The sequence below is a fragment of the Zonotrichia leucophrys genome, chromosome 4 (assembly GCF_028769735.1).
Source record: "Zonotrichia leucophrys gambelii isolate GWCS_2022_RI chromosome 4, RI_Zleu_2.0, whole genome shotgun sequence".
NCBI lineage: Eukaryota > Metazoa > Chordata > Aves > Passeriformes > Passerellidae > Zonotrichia > Zonotrichia leucophrys.
In genome coordinates this window covers 43,182,243-43,203,190 of record NC_088173.1, presented here as the reverse complement: position 1 = coordinate 43,203,190, position 20,948 = coordinate 43,182,243, and the positions used below count along the sequence as shown (strand labels likewise).

At 45.6% G+C, this 20,948-nt stretch overlaps 2 protein-coding genes across 3 annotated transcripts; one reads left to right on the top strand and one right to left on the bottom strand.

The window, feature by feature from the left end:
• Nucleotides 1-381: 381 nt before the first annotated feature.
• GTF2E2 (general transcription factor IIE subunit 2) lies at nt 382-20,811 on the bottom strand. The gene is made up of 8 exons (XM_064712360.1): nt 20,755-20,811; nt 20,028-20,194; nt 10,711-10,802; nt 10,231-10,338; nt 9,500-9,682; nt 8,957-9,050; nt 1,880-1,995; nt 382-1,231 (listed from the first exon to the last, which is right to left on the bottom strand). The coding sequence occupies exons 2-8, from the start codon at nt 20,188-20,190 to the stop codon at nt 1,112-1,114; spliced, it is 876 nt and encodes a 291-aa protein (XP_064568430.1). The 5' UTR covers nt 20,191-20,194; nt 20,755-20,811; the 3' UTR covers nt 382-1,111.
• On the top strand, nt 12,169-17,984 carry SMIM18 (small integral membrane protein 18). 2 transcript variants are annotated; one of them, XM_064712358.1, is made up of 2 exons: nt 12,169-12,434; nt 15,448-17,984. In XM_064712358.1, exons 1-2 carry the CDS (start codon nt 12,296-12,298, stop codon nt 15,792-15,794), a joined length of 486 nt encoding a protein of 161 aa, XP_064568428.1. In that variant the 5' UTR covers nt 12,169-12,295; the 3' UTR covers nt 15,795-17,984. The 2 variants fall into 2 exon arrangements, with proteins under 2 accessions (XP_064568428.1, XP_064568429.1); XM_064712359.1 differs by having other exon boundaries at nt 12,337-12,438.
• Nucleotides 20,812-20,948: the final 137 nt, after the last annotated feature.

Genomic DNA, 20,948 nt, shown 5'->3' with positions numbered 1-20,948 from the left:
TGCAGGCACCTCTTTTATCTCTGATCCTAACCCTGGAAGAACACAGGAACAGCTCCTCTCCTGCAGGGCCATGCAAACAGGATCAGCATTGACCAGCTCTGCTTTGGAACACAACAATAAGTTATGGAGAGGACACGGTTTGGCCGCAGTCCATGTAAGGCTGTGCTGCATACAACACCAGGCATCGACAGGCAGCTTGCATTTAAGGTGGTTCCTCCCCTCTCCCCAGCCATCATTAAAGAGATGACAGTGTTAGCCTAGTACAGTTAAGTCACTGAGAGGATAAAAATACAGCAAAGATTCCTTTACCTCCATGAAAAGGAAAACGCAACAAGCACAAAAGTTGCCAATGTTCTCATTCTTTAAGGAAGCAACACTGGAAACCTGCATTGTAAATTTATTACTTAAAAGAAAAAACACTTCAGTATTACATCGTCGTTTTATTTCCCTCCTGTGCACAGAGCAAGAAGGTGCAACACACTTGTACCCACAACAGTGAGGAGACATTGCCGAGGGCAATTCCTAATTACCATTAGGAAGCTCTGGCTGCATCCCATCCCACAGCCTGCTGGGATTTTGGGAGCGGGGTTTTCTGAGTTTGAGTCTCAGATATCACCACCTTTCAGTAAAGCTCAGTCCCGTGGAAAGGAAGAAGCATACAAACCGTGGGTGTATTTGACTGTGAAAGAAACTTTGCCTGCAGTGATTTAGGAAAAGGTTTTCCTGAAACAGGTAAAACAAATGCTGTATTCAATCCCACTAGAAAGCCCCTTGTAAGTAATTCCAGGTAAATACCCACTAAGCAATGTAAAAGCAGAGTTAAGCACTGAGCAGGAATTCCTGCATTACATGCTGAGCACCATTTATGCCAACAGGCAACTAGTGAGAACCTCTTACTCAAAGACACGTTTCTCATTAGCTAATTAAATTAACCTCTAAATTTAGTAGCTCATACTTGCTCTTAAACTGACCTGTTTCACCTCTGGCACTTGCTGGGGTGGGGGAAACACATCACATTATTATATACAGTCAGTCCTTGTGTGAGCAGACACCGAGCCCCAGCAGCAGAAAGCCCATCTAGAAATGCGCATTTGCTCCAGAATTCAAGTGTTCACTGCTTGCCAGGAACCACATCAGAGTAATCTTTTAATACTCCAACCAAGTGGTCATTGTGAGTCTTAAACCGGCGTTTCTTCTGAGAAGCAGGTTTCTTCCTCCTCTGAATGGGAGCCTGCAAGAAAAAACAAACAGCACTCAGAAGATCTGTGACATCTGACCTGACGTGTGACACCGTGCTGGTCACCACTGCTGAGAAAGATGAGCTCTGCCAGAAGGAGGGGTGGGCAGGGAAGGGAAGTGCTGGCTCCTGGAGAAGCAACAGCGTCCAATTCCAATGCAGGCAGGGAGATGAGCCTGGGGACAGAGCAGAGCCATGGTATCCCAGGCACAGTAGTTAAGTTGACATTCTCAAGTGCAGCTACAGAAGCAGGTACATGTCCCACAGCTCCGTCCACACTCCCATCAGGACTTCAAATCTCTTCAGCAGAAAAGGCAACACCCCCTCCCCCTCACCTTCCTCCCAAAACACTACTACTCTTGATGCATTGTAGAGCTTCAAGCAGAATCTTCCACTGTGGAGCTCACAGGGATTCCTGGAGTTTGCCCTCCTTTGATGCTGCTTGGATTACACCAGCTCTAACAAGTCATAAAAATCACTGACTGCTGGCTGCAGCACTTGGTTTTTCCAGTTTTTAACACTGGCCACACTCCCCCAAGCTCCACAAAGCTGTCCATAGGCTCACCAACACATTTTGGAATTAACACTGAGGGATCAGAAAGGGAGGGATTTCCTAGAAGATCTATAATTTGTATCTCTTACTATTCTCTTTGGTCCAGTTTCTTGCATGGAAGAAATACCCTGTCGTTTCAGATACTCTTCTATCTTCTCCTCATCCATAGAATCCACAGGAATGCTCCTCCACAGCTTCTGGAATTCTGAAACGACAAACTCAGTTTTATATCCCAGTGAGTAAACCCTGGGCAAAGACCCCACAGGAAGGGAAGGGGAGAGACTTGATTTCAAACACTCCAACATTCTGGCACGTCAGTCTGTCACCACCAGCAGGCACTCACTCAGCACAGCCTTCACCCTCTCCAAATGCTGATGCACAGCCAAAAACACCCAAAACCCGAAAAGATGAAACTCCAATCAACAAAACAACAAAACACCCTCAAGCTAAACTGCACTTGAGCATCAGGAGCACCCGGAGGCAACCTGTGCTTTCCGTGTTCATTTGCTACGGAGTCTCTTTTTGCCTGAGATCTCCAGAACTGTAGGCTGTGAATGAGTTTCACAGATCCCGATGAAGGGCAATCGCTAACCAGAAATGGCAACTTCATTTACACATCCTCAGCTGCCACTGACTTGGGAGACTCCTCATCCCATCCCCTAATTTACTGAGGGTTCGAGACATCGACTTCAGCGGCTCTGAGCCCGTTTATCACTGCAATACGATCCACACCGTGCTCTACAGATAACAGAGTACTAAAATTCCTCTGGTGTTAAAAAGAAGAGAGACACCTTAAAAACCACAGCAGCAGGAAAACAGACAGAGACAGTAAGTCTTAATTAGAGCAGCTGCCATCTGCCTGCACACTTTCTGCCTCACGTAAAGTTTCACAGAGCCTCTGGAATGCCTTCTCCAGGCAGCGGCTGGTACGATCCTACCTCCCTTCATTCCCCATGCAGGGAGTTAAGATACATCCTGTCAGCAGGTCTGGCTAACAAACTATAAATAAAACACGAGGCACACATAGCAAGGCAAGACTAAATTTTTCCTTTTATTTCCAGATAAATTTAGTATACAGTTGTCAAACAACCACAACCTCTGCATGCTTAAGGATGTGTCCTGTGCAGCAGGGGATGAGATGCTCCAGGGCCTGCTTGCCACAGGTATCCTGGCTCTGGGCACACTGCAACCAAATGGGAGTGTACAAAACCAACCCGGTTCCTGCCCTTGGAACAATTCCCTGCCTAAAGCACCTTGTTTTTCTATGCAAATACATGCCTCGAGTCTCAGGTGTTTGCTGCCAACAGTAAGAGACTGCCCCAGCTTTTCAGGAAACAAAAGAAAGGAATTTCACCACTGAAGAATGACAGTGTTTGTTTTGGGTAATGCAGTGGTTTTGAAGAGAACCAAAACCTGTCAAAACACCACGTTATGTTACACGGAGATAGCTCACAGCCTGCTTCTCACAGAGGCTATCCAGCACCCTGGGATCAGCGTGCACATCCCTTAATGCAGGGACTGACACTGCAGTGAAGACATCCTCCATCTGCTCATCCATTCTGAGGGGCTTTCCAGGCTTTCAGCATAGCTGCCTGCGCCTGCTATCAGAGATCATCCCTCACCCCCATCCAGCTGCAGCAGGTGGAGAAGGTTTGTCCTCTTATTCATAATATCCTGCTGCAAACAAATGTGTCTCCTCATTAGAGTTCAGGATATATGGATAAATACACCCTGGTGCAAAAAAAAAGGAAGCTGAGGAAAGGTGCTTAAGGTCAAACCGGTCTACATTCTTCTGGGGAACAGAAGTGAAAAATTAAACACTAGAAAATAAATGGTCAGCTCTTCAGGGATCAGCATGCACAGAAGTGCAGATCACAGTTAATATCTAACTACAGTGGTCTGCATTTCTTGTAGTGCCGCGGTTATAACATCACTCCAGCATCACATCCACCTTCTAAACTCGGCCAAGAAATACAAATGGAACAGGCACCAAGATCCAAAAGTGCAGGGCCAGAATGGACTTTACATACAGACAATTTAATCCACTAATTGGCCCCACCAGAGTCACCATATCATATTCTGCAACTCCATTTAAAAACTCCTCCGTAAATCAAGCTGCTTTCAGCACTACTGCTTTGATTGCAGTAATTGCAAAAGAAACTTCTACTCATTCTGGATCTCCATGTAGGGCTTTAAAACAGTCCACTGCCCAGGAAAGAGGGAGTCACAACAACATGGAAACACTCCCTATTGGAACAAAAAGCACAGGATAAAGGTGGAGAAGCACCGGGAGCTGCCACCCTTCAGTGTATACAAGTTGTCTGCACTTGGTGTGTCACCTAGAAGGAAAGGGAGATCCATCCATCCATCACCTCATCACAAAACTGACTTGGTGTAACACCAGACACTGGGCTAAGTGCAAGGTCTGAAGGAAAAGAGCAGCTGGATGGCTGGCACTGAACCATTTACACATTACCTGTCAGCCTTTTAAGTCTCCAAGGACCATGCCCCTATCGGCCAGGGAAAGTTCAGACCTTGGGAATACACTCTCTGAATTATTGTGACATCCTCTCTGAAATATGAGAACCTGTGGGAAAAGCTGGCAATAACTGCAGCTCTCAAGAAACAACCATCTGCATTTGTAGCTGTGGCACTTCTGCACCTCAGAAAATACACCCTTGAGCTGACACAGGGAAAGATTCTGCCTGGTTTCCTTGACAAGAATCCCTAGTGCTGTCACCCTGGCCTTTGCTGTGTGTCTGAAGAGCAGACAACAGCAGCAGAAGGCAGCTCCTAGGGCAGACTTCAATATAACAGATCCATTTTTCACAAGGTTTTTCTTTCACAGGGCACAAGGAGCTCAGCGCTGGTGTGAGGGGATGGCTGGAGCAGGAGGCTCCCCACATGCTGGCCTGCTGCAGCCAGCCATGGAGAACAGGTTGGGATGTATGCATTCCTGTGGTGCCTGCAGCCATTATGATGACACAGCACATTCAATTCGCCTGTTCCGTGCCCTGCTCACTGCTGGGTGATCCTGACACCATCACAGCACACAAAAGGTGAGACTCTTCTCTCAGAGCTACTAAAATCTTTCATCCATCAGCCAGAATGAAGGTAAAATGGTTGCAGGAGGATAAAAAGACAGCAGGGCAGGCCACACTCAGGCATGCTGACAATCTCTGCAGGGCTTAGGCTGCTTTGACAAGGCAGAGCCCAGAAAAAATCCCCAGGGAGAAATCTCCCAGGAGTTTCTGGTCAAAGCCATGCAGGTGCTTTGAATCCTCACTGAGATTTGCATTTTTCACAGAGCTTTCTGTTCCGATTCCAGTGCAGATCCTCCTGAGAAGAGGCACAAAGCTGTGATCCCAGTACTGAGGCAAGTGTCATGAACAAATCCTATACACAATATCTGGCAATCTGATCACGGAAAGATGTTAACTCAGAAACTGGACAGAATCAACACTACTCACTCAAGCTGCCTGCTTGCTCCTCCAGAGAGCTAAATTCTGGTCTTCTGAGTACTGAGAGGAGGAAATGAGACCAGGAGCTGGTGAAAAGCCAGTTTAGATGTTTGCTGACATCTCTAGCAACATGAAGTCAAAACTCAAAACAATGAGCTCTGACCAGCAGGAAACAACACAGAGCTAAGCTGAGGGCAGCATAACAAAGATTTTGCAGACACCTCTCTCTGAAACACCCAAGGGGTAAGGATGCACAGTTACCTTGATTTTACAGCATCACGAGGTGCCTCATAGATGAAAACAATTTGCACTGACATTCCCTGAGTGATTATACTCTAACCCACTTCCTTTCTGTAAATGCTTACATTTGGGGAATGAAGTCATGGGTAAATGACTGCCTGGTGACTTTGGAGAGGCTTATCCAGCACTTCTGACTGCCTCACCTGCTCTTGCAGAAAGGTTGAGATGGTTGTGGAGATAAACTGATACATCACACAGCTAATAAAATCTGCCAGAGATTAAAAACAGCTTAAAAATCCTCAGTGAGCCAAGCCAAAAGCTGAGCAAAGGACAAAACCAGACAATAACAGTGTAGAAGGGAAGAAACCACAGTCCTAGCAGTCCCAGGGAATGCAGCACTGGATTTATACCAGAAGGAAAAGGTGCTTGGTGCTAAATCTGTGCTGTCCCTGGACCACCACAGCTGTAAATCAGCACTGATCCCATGCAGATTTTACAGTGTTCAATTTAAGAAGCTTTAGCCATTCCATAAAAAGCCCTTCAAAAGCGCAGGAAGAATTTAAAAATAATTAAGTATCTGAATTTTTCAGCAAAAAAATACTTCCTGTAGTGCATTCAGCTGGGGAAGATACCATCTCTAGCAGTCAGGCAATCCAAGTGGCCTTTCAGCATTCAGCACAGGGTGAAAGCCTTGTTCACATGCAAAGAACAGGCAGCCTCGACTTGGCTGAAGCACCTGAAATCTGGCCCTGCTTTTATAAACACTTTCAGCTCCACACCACTGACAGCAGATTAATTAGCCAGGAAGTCCAGAAGGAACACATGCAACCTGAACCTTCCTCGGCTAATCACATAAAAGGAAGAACAAAAGCCCTTCCTTGCTGCTCAAACCCCCTCCAGTACCCTTGAGATCTCGATATATAGGCAGCACTCCGTTGCTGCGATACATTGGGATTTATTTTCACAGGGGGAGAAAGAAAAGCTTGTTCAGCCATCAAGGGCAGAGGCAGGCACTGCCAGAAAGGAGGTCCTCCCACTGCTCCAGGCAGAGAGCTCCACAAATTGCCCTGGCTCAGGCAGCAGCGGGAGAGGACCCCACTTTTCAAGGCTATCACCCTCAGCCAACATGTTCAGAGCTGGGATGTCATACAGCAGCACTGAGGAGCACAGAGCCCTTATTTCTGAGGATAAACATTAAACTAGAAACATATTTTGAACTGTCACCGGCTGCTAGATCAAAGAGTCTGCCAACACTTCAAGGCTTATTTTGCAGCCTTTTTAAAAACTTCATTTGAACGTTGCCAGAGATAATGAGCTGCAGTAGCATTGCTAAGGCAGAGACGTGTCATAACTCGTCCTGTGCACAGACAATTCTGCCAGAGACTCCCTAAGAGACACCCTTCTGCTGCTCTGGAAAGAATCCTAAAGCAAAGCTGCTCAGGAAGGGTGGCTTTCCTTCGTCACAGGATAACAGGGCTCAAAAAAGGACCTGCTCCAGCTGCAGTGAGTGAGAGAACATACTCAGGAATGTTTCCAGCACTGTGGCATACTCAGGTGGATCACAATATTCACAAAAGAGAAAATATTCTTACCCCCTCCCAGAACAAAGCATCAAAAGGAAAACCAAAACCAGCAGGAACAGAGCAACAACAAAACATCACTTCTAGCTGGGATGGGGAGCTGCTGCCACCTGCGGATAAAAGGAAGCAGAGCCACCTTGAACTACAAACACTGCTCTAAGGATCCCTTCAGGACACACACTGCAGCTTAAATGCCTTCCTTCAGCAGGAGGCCAGGCGTTTTAAGGAGTTTTTTTAACCTCTTCCTCCCTCTGGGAGCAACAGCTCCCTCTGTTTTGTGTAAGTGGAGCCCGGGATTTATCCTGGCTGCCTGATGCCTCTGTCTACATGGGCCAAAATGGGCCCTGTTATGAAACTTGACAGCTAATCCTGGAGTTATTACAAGCTAATAGCAACACGGTAGAGACTTCCCTCTGATCACTCTTTTATTATGGTTGGGTTCCTGCTATCTGGAAAAAATTGCACAAGAAAAAACATTCATTTAGCAACACGACTGTGATACAACCAGTGGCTAAAACTTAAAAGCTCTGTCTCAAAAGTTACTGCAAGAGCACTGATTTCTAAATGCTTTGGCCATGTTCAGGCCCCCAAAAACTGTGGGCCGATGGACTGAAGAGGCACCATCTCAACAGAAGGACAGGGTTCATGGTAAACTCCTAAACATTTGAAATCAGAAATTCCCCAGTGAATCCATTCTGCATTTTGCATATAGTTGGATTGCCCCTACCAAGAAATGACAGAAATCATAGTTTAAAAAGAAATTCACTTCAACCTTTTGAGATATTTTTCAGTATTATTAAATGTTGTAGATGCCACCTCTGCTTAATCACCATTGTGAAACAAAGCTATCATTACTGAGATTACAAGTGTGTACTCTCAGTACATAACAAATAGTTAACGATACACATCTTTAGTTGCTAAATTCTATTGGAAATAAAGATTCCCCTTGAGGTAGGCAAAGAAAGAAAGATCTTTATGCATCCTCCTGTGGTCCTGGAAATAGAGCAGTTCAAATTGTATCAAAACTCATTTTTTTACCATACATAATGTGACGCTGCGTGACGCAATGGCTTTATGTGTCATGTTACAAGAACAATACATGAAAAAAAGAAAGCGTTCAGTGTCACTGAGTCATTCAAAATAAGATCTTCTGACACAGACTGCCTTCCCCTTTCTGCATTTACAGACACCTCATGCTGACATTTATGTCCTTACTGGAACACATTCTGATTTCTGTGCATAAAATGGCACCAGAGGATTCTACCACCATTTGTGACACAGCAAACACACCAAAATTGTGAAGCCCCAAATCCACTCCAGGCCTGGGCAGCAGCACTGCCCCCACACATCTTTCGTTGTCTGTGCTCTCCTCCCAGCTGTAACCACCCTTCTCTCAAGAATTTTGCTCACATCTCATCCCTCCATGCTTCCTCCTTCTGTTCCATTTATGACTTCTTGCTGCATTCACCAGTAAAAGGCACATGGTTCATAACCAGGAAAAAAAACCAACAAAAATCTTGCACCCCCAAATCATTCTTTTGGGATTTTTTTTGGCTTCCCCTTAAGCAGCAAAATGTTAGATGCCGTTTCAGTCACAGTGAGGTGGTTTTTAGTCTCTTCTGTACCACTACTCTTGAAGACAACTGGTGGATTCCTGGTGCCATGTTCCAATGCAGCCATCATAAAGAAGAGGATATTACCATTGGACTCATTTGCTGGTCTCATTAGCCTCATGTTAATATCAACACTCCCCTCACATCTGGACACACCTAATATTTCATTATCACCCTAAAAGACTGCTCTACCTGAAGGCTGCTTATACACAGATGTCCCTAAGGTGAATACAGATCAACTGTCATGGAGACCCATGTAAAACAACACCTACCTTCATCCACAGCAAAGTGACAGCTCTTGTCATTGTAGAAAAGAATTTTCTTCTTATCAGGGCGATTAACGAAGATGATCTGGTCCCCTAAAGCCTCAAAAACAAATACAAAACAACAACTAAAAATCACTTCTTTTCCAAGCTGAAGGTCTCCAACCCCAACAGAGCCAGACCTTGGGCTAATAAAAGCAACAACAAACTGGAGAAGCTGCAAAGTAACTGGCCATGAAACACATGAGTACACTAATAAATCAAAAAGGAGATTCAGAGGACTGAGGTCAAGGTGTGAAAGCAGAACTAAATGCCTGCAGTTGGAACATGGGAGATCAGGAGTCTTTTGTGAGAAAGAGCTCTGAGAGCTGTGCTGAGACATCAGGGCAAATCTGAACATAAAGGATGAAATACAGAAAATGCCACAATATCAGATCTGCTGAAATGCCACTTGAGTTATCAAAAGAACAGCAACAGCTCATGAGAAAGCTCTGTCAGTGTCTCTCTTCCCTGTGAGAAGTGAAAGCTGAACTGCAGCCACGTGTTGCTCACCTTTATGGCTTTCTGTGCATTGGGCAGCCCTTCCTCAATGTCTTCCAGAAGGATTCCTCCCAGGCCTCGCTGGTCGTGCTTGTCCAAGAGCCTGAGCAAGGCCTTTTTGTCTTTCAAGTTGTACTTGGGTTTGAAGGCATACTTCCCATCCACAACTTCTATTTTTGGGTTGTTGACTAGAGCCTGTAACAGGGGCAGAAATTTCAAGCCTTGAAACAGTGCAGACACTTACTACTTTTTTCCTGGTGTGCTTTTGAGCACATGAACCACACGTTACAGCTGCCAGGCTGGAGCTTTGAGTTGAAACAGATTTTAAATCCTTGGATCCTATAATTCACCAAGACACACAGCACCTCTAAGAGAGAAGGGACCCAACTTTGGTGCTGCAGGGTATTTGTTTACCTTTCTTCATCTGGCAGTGGCTCAGTGATAACTTTATATACGCTTCTTGGGAGGGGCTCTTCCATTCCATTCTGATATTCTGGTTCATTATGGAAGAAGCCTGGAGCTACTTTTTGGAAGACTTCAGCAAAGTCAAGCTTCCCTCACAACCAACACTGCCAGAGCAGAGGTTTCTGCTCCCCAGAATATCAGTATTGTCAGCAAGGAATGTTACAGTCTGACTTAGTAGTTTCTTGAAGAAGGGATTACATATTAATAATTTAACAAATGTGTGTAATTCAGCTTTATCAGAATTCTTTAATGAAAATCTGAACATGTGTTTTCTTTACCTCACTCATTAACCATTGTTTCTGCTTGAGTCCAATATCTAAATGCTGTGTTTCATCCAGTATCTCCTCCAGGGTTAATGGATGTGTGTCACCACGCTGGTGCCGGGTCTGCAAAAGCAAACAGCATTTCTTACAGCTCTGTACTCACTTTATTCAGCAACTCAATCACCAAAAATTACACTTTATTTTGATCACTAACCTATGAATCCCAAAACCTGACAGCATCTTGAAATTCCTGCAAATAAACCCCATTATTTTGGTTGCAGAGTGACCTGGGATAATCAGGATTTTAGTTATGGAACAATATGCTAACAATTTCATTTACTGACAGCACTTTGAATTTAACAAGCAGTTTCTTGAAATTCTCACTCTTGCAGTAAAAGAATTTCAGGGGTTGAAACATTCACCATTTTCTAGCCACAGGACAAGAAACAATTAAATAATTTAAAACCAGTATTATTTTACACCAAAACACCATACCTTCATATAATTCACTATTTTAGCAAGGACTCCAAACTTGTAGCCAGAGCCTCCCGAAAGGGCTTTCAAGTTAAATGATCCATTGCTGTGATCTACAAAGAAAGAAAACAAACTTTGATAGCTTCCTGTTGGCTCTGAGCTCCATCACAAACAGGAGTGGCAGAAGCAGCCACCCCCAGGTGAGTCCTTGCACACATCTTGATCCAGACCCAGGGACTCAGAGGACACAGCTCTGGAGCATTTCTGGGCACAACTCCACAAATAAAAAGTTAAGAAAGCAGCAAGTGATTGCAGAGTTCCTGGCACAAGAGAACATGTTTAATTTGGTGGCTTAACATCCCATAATCATTTACACTACATGAATCCACGCTGAAATAATGCACTGCTTTTGCTCCACCAATACCTTCCTGCTGCTGAGATGGGGGCACAAAGCTTCCCTACTTCCCCAAAGGCACTCGGTGGTTACACAGCAGGTGAAGGAAGGCTGTGATTTAAAAAAAAAACAAACTGTTTCAAGTGGTTCTAGTGGAGAATTTATTAATCAGAGCCATACAAATGCAAACCAATTCAACCTGGTGTGTTGCACCACTGGAACAACAACTCAGAACCCCCTCTGTTGTCAGCTCTGGCTGTCTTTACCATGAGGTTTGCTATCACTGTTTCAAAAGTTCTTGCAAGGTTGTTAATGACCATTTAATAACCGTCAGTTCTTAGCACAGCACATTAAACACAAATATCCACAAACCACTATCACAAGCCACAGGCTCATTACCAGCACAACATTGCTCAAACCTAATGGCAACAGTTTTCTGGAATTTCAGCTACTTCAGAAAAAGAACACCATCTCTTTGTCACCACGGGGATTGTTTAATCCTCTGGTGATTTCTAAGCACATCTGACAGGACAACAGATATCTCAGAGATATGGAGCTCCTATTGTTTCTGTGGAAAAATCAGTATAGCAAGAGAAAAGAACAGAATCGTGAAGCTGTTACATGACATCAAAGTCTTAAAGGCTTTATACAGCACAACAATTCTAAAATTAACATAGAAATACCACTGTAGCTACAGAGGAATATTTTATTCTGGTTACTAAATTAAAAGAAGGAAAATCAAAAGCCAGCTCTCCCTGAAGATGTAGCCCATAGAGATTTTCCCCTACAAGGTGCCCTTAAAGATTAAAAATTAATGTTATGTAGGACATTTTAGAAATAAATAGAAAAATCATAGATGCAATGAGAGGTCTGAAGTGACCAAAATAAATTCAGAGGTACAACAAACAACTTATCATGTTTTTGTTCTGTCAGATTTGAATTGAATCAGGAAGATAATCTGGTTTAATCTGCCTGCTTGCAGTCGATGACAAGAGAATCTAACCCCACGGTGAGGCTGGAAATCTGCAGATATTAACACTTCAAACGTCACGGTTTGATGGCTGATCCGAGCACAAAGCACAGCGGGGTCGTGGCCAACCTCTGCTAACGAGCTCATCCCACCCCAAAAAGCAAGAACAGGGAGGCATTTGCTTCTCATTGCAGACAGTAAGTCACATTTCTGAATGATTTACTCCTGGGGTTGAGGGCTCAATGCAAATGAGCACAAAGGAAGTTGTCAGCAGCATCGTGCTCTGGCCAATGGAAGGAAAGCTCCATCTTAGCTGTGCCATAGGCTGCACTAAAAAAAGGGACCAGAACGGCGCTCTCTCAGCATCCTTTCACACAAGAGGTAGGTGTGTATCATTTTATAACATTCTCTCAGGTTTATCTTGATTACTGAAAGAAAATATGTCTGTAAGCTGAGAACCTGTAAAAGCTTCTTGGAATCAGAATGATTTTTCTCTAGGCTGAGTAGGGTTTATCCCGCTGAATGTGGAGGAGCTTGTCTTGCACGATCAGACGAGCACTTTCACCATCTGTGCACTAATGGAAAATTGATGACCACTCCATCTTACAGCAGAGCTAACACAACCAGCCAAGATTCAGTAAACAAAATGGATTTCGTGCTTGCAGGGGAGGTGGGTGGTTTCCTGCAGCCTCATGCTCCTGGTGATTGATTCTATGTGTTTGCACAGAAATGACAGCGAAAGGGTTTTCCTTAAAACAAAGGCAGCTCCAGCTGAAATGTGAGCAGTGTTACCTCCCAGGGGGTATTCCGTAAATTAGGCTGCCTAAAAGAGATCTGTGTGTGTGTGGAGGAGAAACCTGTTCTAGAAACAGGCAGGGAGAAAATCCCTGTGCCTGCTGTTACCTTTGGAAACACTGGAGCAGCCATAGACACAGGGCAAAGAGCCGGGTTAGAATGCACCTGAGATTTGTAAATGCTCAGTGCCTTCTTAAACAGGGCTTCCTCAGAGCTGCATTAAAAGGATTTTCTGCCAGTCATTTCCCTCTGCTCCATGATTTCAAATAAAGCTGCTTCTCTGCAGTGCCCAAAGATGCTAATGCTTTTAAATTAAAACCTAGTGCATTAAATATTTAACTCGTTGCATTTTGGATTTGTACAACTGCTGACTTGATTGTAAATCAGACTGGCTGATACGAATCTGACCTGTGCCATTACAAAATAAGTACAACTGCAGGAAACCAGCCCATTTTCGACAGCTTTCAAGGACACTAACCTCATTAGTGCTGTTTTAATTCTGAACAGTCAGCAACAGCTACTTCAGCCTAGTATTTCAATAATTACAGCAAAGAGTAGCTGATCTTTATCTGCCTCGCCCGTGGAGAGATCATCATCATCCTCCTCCTCATGGAGCATTAAATTCCATCTCCTGGCATAAAGACAAACATCTCTCCCCTGTGCAAACTGCTGCCCTATGGTGGATGTGGAGAGGGGAGGGAATGACTGTGGAGAGGGAATGGAATGGCTGCTGCACTGTTTTCTGGCCATGCCGTGCTCAAGATGCTCCTCTCCTCTTGGGAACAGAGCTACTCCCGTGGAAGAGAGCTGTCCGGGCTGAACAGTGCAAATCTGACCAATCCCTCCAGGGGCCACAGATCTTGATCACTTAGAGCAATATAAATGAAAAAATCCCACCAAAACTTATTAAATTTTGCTTCACAGAAACAGTCTGGTTTTGTGCCTGGTGTTTACAGAGCAAGCAAACTTACGTGTAACAGACTCCAACAAAACCCTCAGTCCTAGAAATCTGTTTACGAAGTTCAAAACAAAACTCTTTTCTTTCCCAAAGGTATCCTTTTGCCACTTAAAACACACAATTAAATCCTGCTTATTATAATTACTCCTCAAAGGGGACTCCAAATCCTTTTATTCAGCTCCCCCATCTCTCTTTGTCTCATGGATTATTTTGAAATAAGTCTTCAAGCCACCCCTTCAAAAACCCTCATGAGTTTTAGCCCTATAACAGGTTGGCTGAGTTTCCTTCTCACACTGTGACCAAACCAAGCCAGGACCTGACTCAAGCCAGGACTATTTTTAGCTAGGATTTGCTCTGTAAACTTTTGTTTAAGGAAAAAAAAAAAAAACCCAAAAAAACAATAATTTAATTAATCCCATCCATCTCAGTTATATACTGTATATTCAATTACTAATTTGCATACCCAGCTACAGATTTAAGTTACTGCAACTGCTCCAGTAAATGTCTGTGTGAAACATTAATGCCAGGGACCTTCCCAACAACAAAGCTCTTTTGTTTCAATTTAAATCCACTGAAGATAAAAGGATAAAGAACAAAATGTAGAATATTAGAACAATAAAAATAAGACATAGATCACAGGGTGGTTTGGCAGCATGATCCTGGGTTTTCACCATGTCCTTTTCTTTAATAATTTCACAGAAATAAGGACAGGTACTCAGACTGCTTTAGTAGACACCATCACCACTATGTTCCACCTAAAACCTCCTTGCTGTTCCCTCAAAGAAATACGGAGATCTGACTTGACCTCCTCCTCCCACACCCAGTTTTAAACTGCCTGAGGGATTCAAAGGTTATTATGACATCCTACAGCCACAGCAGATAACCAGAAGTTACTGTAGCTCCTTGGACAATTTTTATTGCATTAGACTGTTGAGCAAAGGCAGATTTGCTGGAGTCAGCTTCTTGCTTCATCTCCCCCACACCACAGAGCAGCCTCTTCCTCTGCTGGGTGCCAACCCAGGCTTAGGCAGAGTTGAAAATAAGGAGGAAGAACTCCTCAGGAAGGGCTGGGTTTTCCTTGTTATCCACCCCAGTGACTACAGCACCACAAACAAGATTTCCAAACGCTTCCAGTGCCATCTGGGCAGCCAAATTTCTCCAGCTCAAACTACTCAGCAGGGGAAGAGCAGGGGAATGAAGAGGTCAGGAAATCTGCCCTCCTGAAGTCCAGAGAGTTTTGCAGGTGAACAAGTCTGTGCTGACAGGCAATTCCAAAATAAAAAGGCCTTTCACACCACAAGACTGACGATGCACAGATGGTTGAAACCATTGCACACCTTGAAAATCTAGTTTGTAAGCTGTTTGTGCATATAATTGAAATAAAGAAGCAAAGCTCTCTCATTCCTGAATCACTTACACCACATCATGCCTGCACGAACCAGACACTGCCAAAATAAATGTTCCAGGTCTATCACAAACTTACACACATGGAGTTTGATATTTTGGTGAGCAAACACAAGCATGCAACAATCCATGTTAGTAGAAACTTTGAGCACTTAGTCTAAGTAGCTCCAATTTGTGATAAATATCACAGTGTTTCCTTGATTGACAGTTCTCAACAGCTTTGTTTTTGTGTTTCAGCTCCCAAATCTGTGCCAGTGAGCATACCCAAGCCAAGCAGCTCCTCAAGGATGGCAACCCTCAACAGCACCCACTGGAATGAAACTACTACATCCATCTCCCAGTATCTGGGCTTCCAAGTGCAAAAAATTTACCCTTTCCATGACAACTGGAACACTGCCTGCTTTGTCATCCTGATCATATTCATCTTCACTGTAGTTTCTCTGGTGGTGCTGGCTTTCCTGTATGAATTGCTGGACTGCTGCTGCTGTGTGAAAAACAAAACTGTGAAGGACCTAGAGAACGAGCCCAATCCTGTCAGAGCAATGCTGAACAGCTTCAGGAAGCGAGACACAGAGGTGGTGTAGGAAGCACTGAGCACCTGCACTTGGAGAACTTGGTTTGACATTTGACACCTGGAATGAAGCCTCCTATAGCTTACAAACGAGCAAGTTGTGTGCTTTTTTTCTTTTGGATTTAAATATCCACAGTGGCAATTTTAACTCTGGATGTGAGCTGGAATAATTGGCAAAGGTTTTCCAAGTGCTCAGCAGAAAGACAATCTACTGCAGTGTTATGGGAGGGAAAAATTGTTGTTTTTTAGATGAACTGTTGCTGTTTATATTGAGTGACTAGCATAGAATTTTGTCTACCTGACCGAACAAATGCTGCCTAACATGCATAAAACTGTTGCTTAACTGAAGAAAACATTTATAAAATGTCCAACAGTCTGATCACATTCCATGCAAAGACAGCAGTGTTGTCCCACCGAGTCAACCACACAGGGACAGGACAGACAAGGGGTAAGAAAAGAGTTGGGAGAGGAGGGTTGGAGGGCAAGAGACCCTTCAGGCAGGAAAGGACTGGGTGCATTCTAGCCTTTGGCAGTGCTTTTTATTAAGGGTTTTTTGCTTCTAGAAGAGAGGGTGGTGGGAGGAAGACTAAGCCAACAAGAAATGTATCCCTAAAATGGTCTCTTCTAGTTTTCCTAAGGGTACTTTGACCCTTCTCCAGTTCCAGGGAGCTGTTCTCCCCAGTCTGGCCAACAATTTCTGGGTGTTGACACCTGCATAACCCACTACCTTCAGAATATCTGGCCCCATCCAAAAATACTGCTGGAAATGAACAGGGACAATTCTCTGCCTCAAGGCTGCTGCTTCTGTGGCAACCACAACACTACAGGGAGTGGGACACACCGGATCTATCACCCCTATCCCAAACTTTCAAAGCCAAACTGGAACTGGTGGAGTTCTTGCCAAGAGCACAGGGAGATGGGCCACAGACCTCCCACACTGAAGAGGGGGATGGCACCCAGCCCAGGTGCAGCTTTCAGCACTTTGCACAAGAGAATCTCACTTGACTCCATCTGCTTGCTGACACATCCCAGAGCTCACACTCACCCCTTGTTCATGTCCTGGCCACAGAACTCTCACACCTCTGGCTCACTGCCCCCTGTAGCTGTGCTGTGTCAGTGGTTTTTAAAACCATTCAAGTTTTGCTGCTACAAATGACAACTGTAATAAAAATGTCCAACAGTGTAGCCAACAGTAACTCCTGGCAAGTCCTTCACCCTCCTGAACCCCCACAGAAATGTCCCAGAGCAAAGCTACATGTGGGACAAGTTATTTAACCCCAGAAAACATCCCTGGCAGGGAGGAAACAAAGCCCACCTAAATGGCCACAACCACAAGAGACCTCACACTCCATCCACATCTGAAAAACCTTGACCAGTACCTATAATGATCTTTTTTTTTACATATATCAAATCCCCCTCTCAGGCTGAGCATGACTAAGCTCCAGAAGATCTGAACACAGTGAAACACTTGTTAATTGACACTCTCCACTGGGGAGATGGAGTCACAAAACATCCAGGGCAGGATGAACTAGCACAGCTAGTCCAGTGATTCACCTGGAGAAGCAAACTCCCTCCTGCAGTCACAAATCCCCACAGACACACTTCTTCAAGCCTAAAATCAAAAGCACAACTGATGGAAGCCACTGCCCTGAGCACAAGATCATTTAGGACTCACACTGAGATGGATGATGGAGATAATGCCAGTGGAGATAAGGATGACACACCACCTTCTGCTGTGTGACAGCATCCGCCTGGGAAGCCCTGCTCAAGAGGCCAGAGTAGGCATCAGGATGCACTGAATTAAATCCTGGCTCTCTCCTAAAAGGAAAGGCTCAGGACACTTGCAGCATTCCCACAAAGTGCCCATCAAGCTGCACACAAGAGGGCAGTGTGTGCAGCACGCCAGCCTCTGCTGCTCTGGCAATGCCTTCCTGAGAAGCACATGGAGTGACATATGCTGGGACCCATCCCAGCTTTTTATTTCACAGGTCTGCAAAGGGGAATGGGGGTGGGCACAAGCAGCAGAAGGCAAAGGTGGCCCCTTGCACAGTACCAGAGAAGACTCAGGATGATTCTTTCCCACAAAACAGCCCCTGAAGTTTCTGGCTCTTGACAACTGTCAGCAGAGACCACTGAGACAAAGGTCTTAAGACAAAGACCACAGCCACAATTTATTATTGATTAATAAAATGAAACAAACAGATTTGATCAATTTCATTTATTTTCCAGTTCCTGTTCTAAACTGAGCAAACTAGCTTTGAATTTTTTCAAACAACTTGTTGAAACAATAACAGTAACGTCTGCATAACAATCACTGTAGGAGCAGTGGGAAGCTTAGAGCCAGACTTCACAGACAGGCCAGATTTAGCTGGACAGTCTCTTGAAGATCAGCATGGTCTCCAAACCTCTCCTTCCCCAAAAAGTATCAAGGGCAGGCTCTCTGAGCCACAGAACCACAGAGCCAGGGAGGCACTGCACACCCAGGGACTATCAGTGCCAGCACATAAATAATGAGGTGATAAAGGTGACTCCCTTCATCACCTCTGTGGCCACTGCACAACAAAATTAGGACTGACCACCCTATTTTTGTCTCTTTAGGGCAGTGGGACAGGGATTTCCCAACACCAGGTTGTTACTCCACCTCCTGTCTCTGACACCCACATATCCTGACAGGCATCTGCCAATCTGGCAAGTGAAATAAAAAGTGGGTTTTGAGGCAGAGGATTTTGACTCTGCAGCATAAAAATATTGTAGAAAGCCTGGAACCTCTCTGCTACTGCCTGGAACGCAGCCAGCAGCATAAAAGATGAACTTTTATCTCCTCAGAGCCACCTCAAGGCCCTGTTTGTGTAAGTGAATTGTCTGACAGCCACAACAGCACTTAAAGAAACCCTCAGCCCACAGAAACCACAGAAACAAAATGAAACCTTCTTTATCTGCTCAAATCCTCCAGATCAGGCTCACATTTGTACCCTCTGCCCTCTTCCTGCCTCCTCATCCCTTCTTCCCAGCAAACCTTGCTCACCCCAGTGACGCAGCCTAGGATATTCCACGCAGAATTTTGTTTTCTTTGGAGAGTGTGAAAAAGGGATGGATGGAAACCTGGCCTCCCTTGATTTATTTTAGAATGTCTGGCTGATACTTTATTTGGTGCCTGAGAAGCTGCAGACACATACCCAAATTCCCAACTCTTCCCCTGGGACAGAAGATGCTTCCCTCCTCCCAAACTCCCTGACATTTTTCTCTGTTGTTTTTAGCTCTATTGTTTCTCCTGGAGTTTAGGAGAGAGCCACGTGGGTATTATTCAAAATATGAGCATGGACTGAGTTTGCACAACAGGGTATTTTGTTGTGCAAACTCAGATCCTGGCATTTGATCTGACCTTTAAAGTGCACTTGAGTACTGCCACGGCTTTGGGAGCAAATCCTCTCCCCGGTGCTGCACTTTCCACACACTCCCACTATTTTTGGTCCTGCTTTATTAACTGTTTATTTGATACTAGGAGACTCATTATCAGTGCCGCCACCTCCTCAGGGAAATGCCACAACTCCCCAGTAAAACAGGCAGAAAACCCTGGAATGCCTGGTGCTCACGAGCAAAGCTTAGCTCCCAGGTGAAACGAGACAACTGCTAATTACAACATGCAAGCCAAACAAGAAACACCTGGCAAAATCCCTAAAACAAAACCCCCAAACAAGATACACCTGGAAAAATCCATCTCAGGTATGAACACCCTCCAACTTCGAGTTATCTAAATGTTTTAGGTACTCTTTTGCCAGAAATAATCACGGAACAGGCTGGGAAGGAAGGGAGCCTAAAGATCATCCCATTCCAGCCTCCTGCCATGGGAACACTTTCCATTAGACCAGGTTGAGCCAGGCCCTACCCAATATGGCAAACACAGAGAAAATGAATGGCACTGCCTGTCCAGCAAGCACTGAAACTCACCGTTTCCAAAAGCACATCCAAAGCACGGTCTCACATCAATCATTTTGGCAGCACAGATTCCTCCAACAGAGTAACAGCAAACGAGCCACGGGATGAGGCTTAACACACATGCACAGTAGGGAATGGGTTTTTCACACCGTGCAAGTGATTTTCTTAGCAAAAGTGGTAATTGAAGAGAAACTGACAACAGCCACCAGCAAAACTCACAGATACAGCATTATTCACATTAATAAACCACGGCTTAAAGGTAAACAGCAGGAAACACCAAGCAGCTGCTGGACAGGAGACTTCCACCCACCTGTGGTTTGTTTTGAGCTGGAGGAGCCCCCTTGCTCTACCTTGGCCTTCTTCTTCTTGGAAGCAGAGGAGTCGGAGGTGAGCGCTGGGCGTTTCTCTACGGCGGGCGTGGAGAGGGCTCGCTTTTTGAACAGCTCCCGCTCCCGCAGCAAGCTGGGGTCCATGATTCTGCCACGGGGAAAGGGCGAGAAGGGTGTCAGCCTCACCGAGGTGTTTAGGAGCAGAAGCTGCTGTTTATCACGGAATGTGCTGAGCTCGATGGGGTCCCAGCACTGAGTCCGACCCCCAGCCCCACACAGGACAAGCCAAGAGCCCCTCCCGGGCCTGGCGGGGCTGTCCGAAGGCCCCGTGAGCTGCGGCAGGATCGGGGCCGTGACCACATCCCTGGGGAGCAATTTCCTTGGGTGCTCCTCCTTTTCCCCAACACGGACTTCAACAACACATTCGAGGTGTCAGAGCACTACCGGAACCTTAAGGAATGTGAACAGCAATGCCGAACAGGGACAGAAGAGCCCTGCACCAGCTTAACGAGGCACCTCACGGCAGGACGGAACAAAGTGGCAGCGCGGCGGGCGGAAACCCCCGGCCGGGGGATGCCGGCGCCTCGCTGCCCCTACCCCCGCGCACAGAGAGGGGCGGCCGCTCCCCCGTCCCCCTCTCTGTTCCCGTCCCGGTGCCGGTCCCGCTGGGGCTGCCCCGTCCCCTTAGGGCGGCCCCCGCCCGCTCACCCGCGCGCCGCCGCCGCCTAGCGAGCCATGCCGCTCCCGGCAGCCCTCGCGCGCCCCGCACGCCACGCCCCGGAAGCAGCCCGCCCGTCGCCATGACAACGCGGCCCGGCCTGCCCGCCCCCAGCTTCCACAGACACATACACATGAAAAAACTCGGTTATTTATTCAAATCCTTTTATTAACATCCCGTTTCA

What these genes read in the sequence shown, in the direction of transcription:
- SMIM18 (XM_064712358.1), top strand. Translation starts at nt 12,296, where the DNA reads ATGCAAATGAGCACAAAGGAAGTTGTCAGCAGCATCGTGCTCTGGCCA. An exon ending in AGCATCCTTTCACACAAGAG is followed by an intron (nt 12,435 to 15,447) that starts GTAGGTGTGTAT and finishes TTTGTGTTTCAG; the next exon opens with CTCCCAAATCTGTGCCAGTG.
- GTF2E2 (XM_064712360.1), bottom strand. Translation starts at nt 20,190, where the DNA reads ATGGACCCCAGCTTGCTGCGGGAGCGGGAGCTGTTCAAAAAGCGAGCC. An exon ending in AAATAGTGAATTATATGAAG is followed by an intron (nt 10,339 to 10,710) that starts GTATGGTGTTTT and finishes TTGCTTTTGCAG; the next exon opens with ACCCGGCACCAGCGTGGTGA. An exon ending in AAACTGGACCAAAGAGAATA is followed by an intron (nt 1,232 to 1,879) that starts GTAAGAGATACA and finishes TTTTTCTTGCAG; the next exon opens with GCTCCCATTCAGAGGAGGAA.